This window comes from Anoplopoma fimbria, chromosome 4 (assembly GCF_027596085.1).
Source record: "Anoplopoma fimbria isolate UVic2021 breed Golden Eagle Sablefish chromosome 4, Afim_UVic_2022, whole genome shotgun sequence".
Taxonomy (NCBI): domain Eukaryota; kingdom Metazoa; phylum Chordata; class Actinopteri; order Perciformes; family Anoplopomatidae; genus Anoplopoma; species Anoplopoma fimbria.
The window spans coordinates 13,918,871-13,928,916 of record NC_072452.1 but is presented as its reverse complement, the minus strand read 5'-3'; the positions used below and the strand labels follow the sequence as shown (position 1 = coordinate 13,928,916).

Genomic DNA, 10,046 nt, shown 5'->3' with positions numbered 1-10,046 from the left:
ACAGGTTTTTTTCTCCAACGATTTAACATTGGTGCAACAGCAGAACCAGGGACATAATGCATTATTTTTCTTTGTCAACAAATGAAAACCAAGCTCTAACAATGAATGTTTCATAAGACCTTTTACAGCGGGTGTTGTATTAAATACACCAGTCAATCAAATATTAAACATGGACTCAGTAAACAGAAGCTTGGAAAAACAAGCTGGGAAATTCAGGGTTAAGTCTTTAAATATAACTTTAATTTTTATTTTAATATTGTCATGGTTTTCAACATACCATTTGATTTATTTTTTATTCATTGTATTTTTTTTAATATTAAAATATGTTACTAGAATACAATTGCATTTTCTATACCATTTGTAATAGCTGTTGCCTGCAAGGGCATCCTCTACCACACCACAAGTTCATAGCAAAAGACACATTTAATTTGGGTCAAACAAGCTAAAGAGTTATAGAAGAGATATTAAGAGAGATATTAAGGACATTGTAAGTGCAAGTCTCATTTGACAGACTTTAGGAGGAGGTACTGATGGCTCGCTGGGAGGCGAGACGTCGACGGTGCAGGAAGACAGAGAGGGGATGGATGAAGGCGAGCAGGCTGAGCACCGTCAGACCAATGTTCACCTGCAGACACATGAAGGGAGAGAGAAGAGAAGGCAGTGAGAGGAGCGTTCATGAGAGTTCATAAAGATGGTGATTAAGGGAGTAGAAGGAATAAAATAAGAATTATAGATGTACTCACATATAAAGGGTTTCCATCCAGAGATCCATTCACCAGGGCAAAGCAGGGATACTGTAGCAGAGAAATTACTGCAGACAGAGCCATGACCAGGCCAAACAGCTTCCCAAAGTGGCACGATGGGAAACTACACACACACACACACACACACACACACACACACAAACACAAACACACACACCAAGGGATGACACGGAAAAGAGAAAGAAGTGGTGAAAAAGCCTGCCAGCGTATTAAGGAGAACTGACAGAATCTCTAAGGATTCAAAAATGTTTACTCTTCTTTTGCCATAACCTTTCTATTATGTGTGTTTTCTTATTTTACCATTTAACAAATAAATGTGTATATTGAGGTATAAGTAAACCCCTTTGTTGCTTCCTCCTGATAAAGGGATCAATTCACAATAACAACACAGTAAATGAATGAACTGAACTAGAAAACACTCACTATTATTTATGCTAGAATGTGTATGTGTGTCTGTATTTGTAAATATGTGTTTAAAAGAGCAAGTGTAGTCCACAAAGACTAGTTGGCTGTGTATATTTGAGTGTTTTATACTCACGCCTTACTGATGAAGGTTGCGTTGCCACCGTAGAGGAAGGAGCGGTTGAGCACCTGCACAACAAAGGTGAAATACTGAAGAGGCAGGTACGGGATGGAGGCACAAACTGAGAACACCAGACACTGCAGTGCCGTCAGCAGAAGAGAAAGCACCGAGGCCCGCAGGTCTGCTTCCTGTTCACTTTCTCCTACAAACAGATACACACACAAATGAAAACAAACCTGTTCCTCCAAAGAGAGATTATAATGACATGTCCCCACAGACAGAACAGAGCACTCAACATCATCTATTCACTAAACTGTTTGTGGGCTTTAATTCGAACTAAACGCTGGAGATTTGGCCTCAATGGTTCACTTGGTAATGTATGCACATGTCCTGATATCTATCATCACTTTAAACAAACATGTATAACATATATATATAGTTAGTATGCATAACACTAACAAAGTAAATTAAATGAATTATAAAAAATGTAAGCCTTTTATTTAACCAGGTTTGTCCCTTTAAGATCAAAGATCTCTCTTACAAGGAAGACATGGCCAAGAGTAGCAGCACCACAGTTTCAACAATTAACATAAAAGCACATAAAATTGAGAAAAATTTAAGTTGTTAGATTAAACATCTGCCCCACAGATATCCTGGACTCAATAGATCTCACCATACTTTTAAAATGTTAAGGTTGCTATGTTTTGAGGCTTAGTCTGTAGATTATTCCATTCAGAAGTTGCAGAAAATCTAAAAGCCTGAGGTGTTGAAGCTAGTCAGACTTGTGTCACAAATAGTGTCTCAAGAGTTTAGTCTTGACAAAATCAAAATGAGACTTACAACTCGACTTGGACTTTAACACCAATAACTAGCGAATTCACTTGGACCTGGACCTTGGAGCCTTTTAAATTGGAAATACTTGATACTTTCCTAAAGTATCAAGTATTTCCATACTAAAACGTATGCCATGAATCTATTAATTTCCTGAATAAACATGACTTGGGACTAGAAACTCAAAGTTTAGGACTTGAGACTTGAGATTGGACTTGCCTGTTTTCTCTTGGGATTTAAGTGCAAAGACTCAAAACATACTTCAGGTTTTTTGCAAAATACTGGATATGCCCCTAAAAGAGAAGTAGTCATCTTAGTTTATTAGTTATAAAAGTAGATACCATCCAAAGTTGTTTGGTTACAATATTCTATGACCATCATCACTCCTGTATACCACGGCACTGGACGTCATCCTGGAGCTACCAGAATGACTGACAACTGCTCCTGCCTCACCCTCTGCAGCATGAGAGTGATGAGGCGGAGCTGGACTATTGGATTCGTTAATAGTCCTTACCAGTATAAGTGTGTTACCTGCAGCAATAAGTTTGCCCTTGTGTCTGTCCATGAAGAGGCCGTTCCAGGGGGCACACAGCACGCCACACAGCTGGGTTATAGCAAAGGCATTTGTGTACTGGCTCACTGCAGGGGACAAACAGCAAGGACAAGATGGTTAGAGACAGAGGACTCTTACAGCAATTTAAGAAGTCTGTCAGAATATTAGAAAACTACTTTCTAAACTCCACAGCAGCCTCTTGCTTATATAATGACCTCAGTCACATCTTCATCTATTGGTTGTAGCACAAGCCAACTGCCAAGTAATCACGGTATTTACATAATCAATGCCGTTGAGTTGCTCATCATTCGGTCAATCAGAATCTCCACTGAGGCATAATATCCTCTGGTCCTTCAGGAGAACAACAGCATGCTTGTCCAAACACACCAAGCTTATAGACAGTTTTCAACTCTATAGTTGTTTCAACAGCTTCAGGTGCAGGCGTCACTCTTCCATCTTTAGCTGTCCTTCTTCGTGCACATGAGGGGCAGCTCCTGGAGGAAAATGCTCGAAACAGATGCACATGCATTCTGCACTCTACAGGCTGGGACTTCAAGTCGCCATCCGGCTACTCCAAAACCGGAACAGATCTTCAGTCTGGTAAAACATGAATCTATTGTGTTGATCAGTTGTGACATGTTTCGCCGGTTAAATATATCTTTCTCATTATGCCGCTGCATTATTGTCATTATATAGTCTGGAGGTGCTGTTGAACTGGCTGCTCTATGGCAAACTCTTATATGAACATTAACAGTCTGTGCTGTGGGCTGTGGGCTATCAGGTGCAGGAAAAAAAAGCTGTCTCATAATCTTCCTATCTAGCATAAGTGTCCTTTTAGATTTTTGAATCATAATATTCATTCATGCCAACTTGACCACCATCATAATCTGCATAAACCTTTATCATGTTGCTGGATGCAGCAATCTTGGCCTCTAGTTCCAACTGCTCTTTTTGTGCCTTTAAGCGTTCTCTTCCTTCTCAATGTCTTATCTTTAAAAAAGCAGTGCTTGCTTACAGCGCTTCACGCTCTGCCTCCAGCTTCAAATCAGCATGATTTGCATTGGATGACTGACTAAACATGGAGGCAGTTTTCTGGATGTAGGACTGATGACCTCTGAGATACCATCAATATATGTCATCATAATCATCTTCGTTATTATCGCCATCCTCGTTCTCTTCTTTGGAACGTCTCATAACTATTTCAATCCAATCCTCTTCCTTGTTGTTTCTTGAACAATGTCCACATGTTTGACCATGTACCAGTTATACTGATTTTATCTTAATATACAAGAAGAAGTGTTTTTTTTGCATTTAGCTATTTTAATTTTCCAAAGAACTTCCCAAAGATAAGTTATAGTTCTTGTTAAATTACTTCAGCGTTAGCTTGTCTTTGCCTGAGTATTTCAATTTCCATCCTGTTACCCTTTTTCTCATTCTCAAGCCTTCAGTTTTCATTCCACAGCCTTTTCCATGGGCTTTGGCATCCTCTTCTGGCTGTCTGTTGCCACTTCCATTTCCTGTGGTGTCACTCTTTTTTTGCTGGTAAAAAAGGTTGGTAATATTTTCTTATTCAAAATAACTTAAAGACAGCCTTTACTTAAAGTAAGAATTATATATAAAGTTCAAGAAAATCCACTGTTCAGTAAATGCCTGATGTTTTCAAAAGAATCCTCATGGGGCCTTGATACGGTCCTGAGTATGTAGTATAAACTGTGTCAGGATTATTTACAACTACTTCTCCATTGTGTTAATGTCTCTAGCCGAAGTGTTTGTCTGTGTGTGTTTTTACCCAGTGAAGGATCTCCCTCCGCCAGCTGCTGGAGCATGGGGTTGAGGGTGCCGATGAAAAAGTAATGTCTGAGATGCATCACTGACAACCAAAGCAGCTGCAACACGAAAAACCTGGACATCAGACACTCACAGAAACTCTTCTCTGTTCGACGCGTGGGGAGAGCACAGAGATATGGATGAGGATAAAAGAGAGATGAAGAAATAATAGGGTTTATGATTATCATCTCCGCCAGGAGAATCATGCGATTGGTCACATGTGTGTGCATCCGTGTGTGTGTGTGTGTGTGTGTGTGTGTGTGTGTGTGTGTGTGTGTGTGTGTGTGTGTGTGTGTGTGTGTGTGTGTGTGTGTGTGTGTGTGTGTGTGTGTGTGTGTGTGTGTGTGACTGGCTGTGCACCTCTCTGTCTGTCCACGGTTAGTCTTTCATTCTACTGCAGCAAACTGCATACAATTAGATTTTTTGCTAAGCGGGCAGACAGCTTGGTGAGTTTAATTTAGTTTTTGGCAAGATTGTATGACATGTCTTACACAACCACTACAAGCCAATTGCCTGCATATATCACTGCTTGTTATTTAGTTTGAATGAAGTGTGTTTTATGATTCCTAAGCAGCCCATTAGTGTCTAAACAGGGTTGTGGGTCGTATTAATTAAATCACACAATACAAAAATGGTCTTAGCCGACACACCTGGCAGATACCTGCACTCTACTGAGTGCAACTTTCAAGTTTTACTCTGTTATCTCTTACTATGTATTAAACTATGCCACAGTAAAGTGCACAAACCTTGTTTCACAGAGATGTCCATGTTGAGAGGCATTTCCTCTGTCGTCGTCTCTGCATTACCTTTCGCTGTCTTCTGCTCAAAGCTCAGGGTCTCTGATTTACCACAGGTTATCCTGACAAACAGTAAAAGTATAAACAGGAAATATCCAGCAGGTGTTGATATGTGTGTGGTTTCTAGGTGATTTGTACCCGTATGTATAGTCATCAGGCAGCGGGTAGAGAATGTAGTCTCTGGGCAGCAGGAAGAAAGTCCTGAGGAGGTGAATGACGCTGCAGGCCGACAGGAAGAGGAAGGAGGAGTGGAAAGATATGCCAGACTCGTGTAACAGCTGCAAGACAAGTCATCAAAACATGAGATAGTATAACTTTATCCTGTAAATTTCATTAATGAGAGCAGTGAGTGAATGGTTCTCACCTTGATGACAAGGAAGAGTGCTGATGAAGAGTCAACGGCCCCATTATAGAGTGTGATGACGGTGGAGCGATGTGACCCAAACAGGTTTCCTACCTTAAGGTAAAGACATTTGATTCAAATGATTTGAATGTATTAAAACAGATGTTGACTACATCTCTGAATGGCTTTCTTTCTTTTTTTGTGCATCTACTTTTCTGTCATCGAATGTAAAATTTGTTCTTGCCGTATTGAATAACCTGTTGAAGATGAGTATGTGGGTTTTGGACTCACAGATTCAAACTCAATTAACGTCACAGTTTAGGACTTTTTTTTTACCCCCACAAGATCATGAGCTCAGTATGAGAAAAACCCTGCAGCCAAAAAAAGTACACTGAGGGCAGACCATCTGTCTTTTGCTTGTGTTCCTGTTTAGTGATGATCTGAAGACAGACTTCAGTATTTTTTGGCTTATGCCAAAGTCAGTCACCTAGTGAGTGACTTACTGAATGAATTGTGATTTATAATTAGTGATGGAGTTTCCGCCTTGACTATCAGTCCTTCACACAGACATTTTAACCTTTCACTGCTACAGGGTGTTGTCCCCACATGTTTGAAGAAGACCACCGTTGTCCCCAAACAGACCAAAGCCCTTTGCCTGAATGACTACCGCCCAGAAGAACTCACCGACACATTCATGAGGAAGGTTAAGGTATTAGTCAAATCCTTCATCACTTCCTCCCTCCCTTACTCACTGGACCCACTCCAGAGAAAAGGACACAACTCCATCACCATCAATGGGACTACAGCTACAGAGTCAACAGCATCAGGTTCCTCTGAGTTGACATCAGCAAGGACCTGACCTGGACTCACCACACAGACGCCATCACAAAGACTGCAAGACAAAGGCTCTTCTTCCTACGTAGACTGAGGAGGTTCATGGTGGACTCAAGGATACTTCACAACTTTTACAGGTGCACCATTGAGAGTATCCTTACCAGCTGCATCAACACCTATCTGGCAGTTACACTTTACGCATAAACTTTACTACATTCCGGTTTACATTCAGTTCATGAATTTGCAATCACTGTCTGCCACAAATTTATACTTTATTTTCTAATGTATATATACTTTATATTAAAATTCTGTACTATTTCATGTCTTAGATTCTCATTTTGTTTTTAACGTGATTTCCTTTGGAACATATTTAATGAGCATTTTAAGAGGCAGCCTAAGATCCGAGGTTTTCATTGCCAAAGACTGCTTCTCTGTAATTGTTGAGCCTATGACATTAAAGAACTTGAAAATACAGTTTGACCGGGACAATAATACACAGAAACACACAGTAACTGAAATAGGACAAAAACACCTTAAATGAGTAATCGAGATAAACTAAAATGATTATTTTTTTTTTAAATTAAAGAAGTCCTCAATTATTTGACTTAAAGCTTAACCATGTCATGTGATACGCTACTTCGTATACGTTAGGAACAAATATTACTGGGACCACTCCAGAAAACTGCAGATGAACTTTTAATATCTAGTAATTGACATTAGAGACACTGCTGACTATCCCTGTAACAATTTAATCGACTTGAATAGTTGAGAAAGTAAAATGCAGATTAATCTATATCAAGACTGAGAATAATATTTTAAATCTTTTCTTATATGAACAAATACTTCAGTACCTGCATGTTGGTCATTACAAACACAATGTCACCCGCTGACAGGAGGGAGAGAGCTGTGAACAGCAGGTTGGACAAAGCTGATGGAAAAGAAAAAACATGCATTGACAGTTGTTAGAGTCACTGTTACTTCTTGTCAGCATTTCTTTAGAGGATCAGGATCCTGAGTGATCACAAAACAAAGAGAGGAAGTTTTTCACCTGCAGTCAAGAAAGCCACCATCAAGGTACCCATCGTGTAAAGAAATCTGGGGGGGAAAAGAAATTCCAGAGTTAACATGTAATTTAACTGGTATGAGAGCAAGAGAGATAAGGTGGGAAAATTGTTTAAAATGAATCAATACACTTTCAGCAATTAAAAAGAAAAACTGACATTTAATACAATAACATCAAAGTAAAATGTCATAATAGGTGTCAACAAGGGAAGGACCCAAAAGCAGACTGTCCAGGCAGCAGGGTACTGGTTCAGGTGGGTTGAAAGTAAAAACAAAATGTGAAATTTTGACAGAAGAACTGGACCAGAGAGAGGCTGATGAGGGTGGACGGGGAAGATCCAGGCAGCTGCAGGGCAGATGAGGAAAGTAGAAACAGTTGTGAGGATGGGTGGAGCAGTCAGGTGATGGGGAAAGGAGGGAAAAGCCCTGGGCAGGCTGGTCAGGAACAACGAGTAGGATGGGTTGAGGGTATTAGAGGAATTTAGGGGCTAGTGGCCATGGAGCTGAAAAACAGAGCAGGTGGCCTAAGGTGGACAACCTACAGGCAGATTAAATGAGTGGAGCCTCACAGGAGGACAACTAGGAGGGAATACCAGTTAAAGGAGTACGTTTGGTAGACAACCTAGTAGTTGGCAACGTAAGGAGGATCACTCTCAAGGTCAACCAGAAGGTTGGAGGTCGGAAACGTCAACCTAGTTGTACTAGTCAATGTTTGTCATTTAATTTCTCTGAATAAGGCTGGTGGGCTTTCAGTCCTCTAACTGTTTGGATGACAAATCTTTGTGAAAAATAAAAACCTCTGCAGCAATAAAACTGCAGGTGAAAAATGGAGAGCAACTCACCCTTAAATTTGCAGGCGTTGGAGCACCTCAGGGTGCGACAAGTCTCAATCTCAAACCAAGTTGTAAAAGACATATAGCCTGTGCCGTGTTGAAGCGCTGCTTGTTGCTATCAGATGAGCATAACAGTGTTCATAACAAAATTGATTTACTTTAATTAAATTCAAAACATGGCACAATATGACAAGAATGTACGGATGCCATCCCTTATATACTTTTTATTTACCACGCCACTTTTTTATGGTGTGTGAATCACTAAAATGTTTGTATGAAAGGATTAATAATATTATATGTTATTATCCAAATCACAAGTTGAAGGAGCGAGAAGCCGAAGAGGCACAAAAAAATAAATTAGAAAGGGTTAGGGTTAGGGTTAGTGGTTAGTAGTGGGTTAGGGTTAGGGTTAGTGGTTAGTAGTGGGTTAGGGTTAGGGTTAGTGGTTAGTAGTGGGTTACTGTGGGTTACTGTAGTGACATGTAAACAACGGATGAATCACTGTCGATGGTAAGATTGTGACTTGGTTATCGCTTGTTATGAAGAGTTAATTTAGGTTACCATTAAACACATTACATTACATTTGAAGAAATGGCCAATTTGAATTTCTTTCTTAACATGAGCGAAGTAATACAAATTCTGAATCTATTTTTGGTAGTTTGATTAAGTTACTTACAATGAACTTGATGAACGTATTTTCATCATTTAGGACAAAGTGCAGTGTCAGAGGAAGCCGACTGATGCAGGTTTTAGGTGGAAAAGTAAGAATTATTTCTTCATCCTTATGAAGAGTGTCTGTTTTTGGGGGTTCCACGGTGACAAATGTACACACACTCTTAGTTACTTCGAACCGTTGCATCTTATTTTTCTGGGCTCACTGCGTTGTCACACAGCAGCTGTACAGAGAACTTGAGAGAGGCCGTTGTGGGGGTTGTTGTGTCCCTGTTATGTCAGCTTTAAACCCTGCCAGAGAGACGATTCTGCCCTGTGTGAAACCTCTCCACCACTAGAAACAAGATGGCAACTCCTCCCCAGACTGCCAAGAATCTTATGAGTGGAGATGGCAGACTGGCCTCTCAGGCTGCTGTGAATCCTGAAGGTTTGGACCTCAGTCATAAAATCACATCGTTTCTTAAAAGGGTTCTCCAACAATTCAACATTGCAGTCCTGAATCATTGTTGAACTCTCGATAGAGAAAATCGATGCAGCAGAAGAACCAAAAACATCATGCATTCTTTTTGCTTCTCCCTTCCCAATGTTTTTCTCTTTTTCAGTCAATCAAAGATAAGTAGCAGTTCACCTCAGTAAGGCCACTATGCAACATATCTGTTAGTAAAAACCCCTATGTGTAGAATTTCGTTTAAATTATAGCTTTGTTCACATTAATCCAATGTCACAAGTGAAAACAAGTCCATTTCTAGCAGTGTGTGTAGATTTCTATTGTACAGGACACTGTAGATCTCTGTAAAAGCTCATGTGGATTGAGTGAAGACTTACATGTTGGAATGTCCAATGTTCTAATTCCTATTTTCTTATACTCCTAAGAATGTTGTTAATGTGTTAAGAATATAGTTACAATAGTAAACTGGAGATGGTCTGGGTTATAACAAGAAGAATCAACCTGATTTTATCTGTTTGCTACTGACCTGTAACTAAGAGATGGCATCAATAATGAGGTC

General features: G+C 39.9%; 1 protein-coding gene across 1 annotated transcript; it reads right to left on the bottom strand.

Moving 5' to 3' along the window:
- Positions 1-514: 514 nt before the first annotated feature.
- On the bottom strand, positions 515-8,449 carry LOC129090575 (equilibrative nucleobase transporter 1-like). Its single transcript, XM_054598219.1, has 11 exons — positions 8,403-8,449; positions 7,521-7,567; positions 7,324-7,400; positions 5,660-5,752; positions 5,434-5,573; positions 5,245-5,357; positions 4,461-4,604; positions 2,650-2,757; positions 1,303-1,489; positions 744-867; positions 515-625 (listed from the first exon to the last, which is right to left on the bottom strand). The coding sequence occupies exons 1-11, from the start codon at positions 8,447-8,449 to the stop codon at positions 515-517; spliced, it is 1,191 nt and encodes a 396-aa protein (XP_054454194.1).
- Between the last annotated feature and the right edge of the window lie 1,597 nt (positions 8,450-10,046).

What these genes read in the sequence shown, in the direction of transcription:
- LOC129090575 (XM_054598219.1), bottom strand. Translation starts at nt 8,449, where the DNA reads ATGTCTTTTACAACTTGGTTTGAGATTGAGACTTGTCGCACCCTGAG. An exon ending in GCAACCTTCATCAGTAAGGC is followed by an intron (nt 868 to 1,302) that starts GTGAGTATAAAA and finishes GTGTGTGTGTAG; the next exon opens with TTTCCCATCGTGCCACTTTG. An exon ending in TGGATGGAAACCCTTTATAT is followed by an intron (nt 626 to 743) that starts GTGAGTACATCT and finishes ATGTGTCTGCAG; the next exon opens with GTGAACATTGGTCTGACGGT.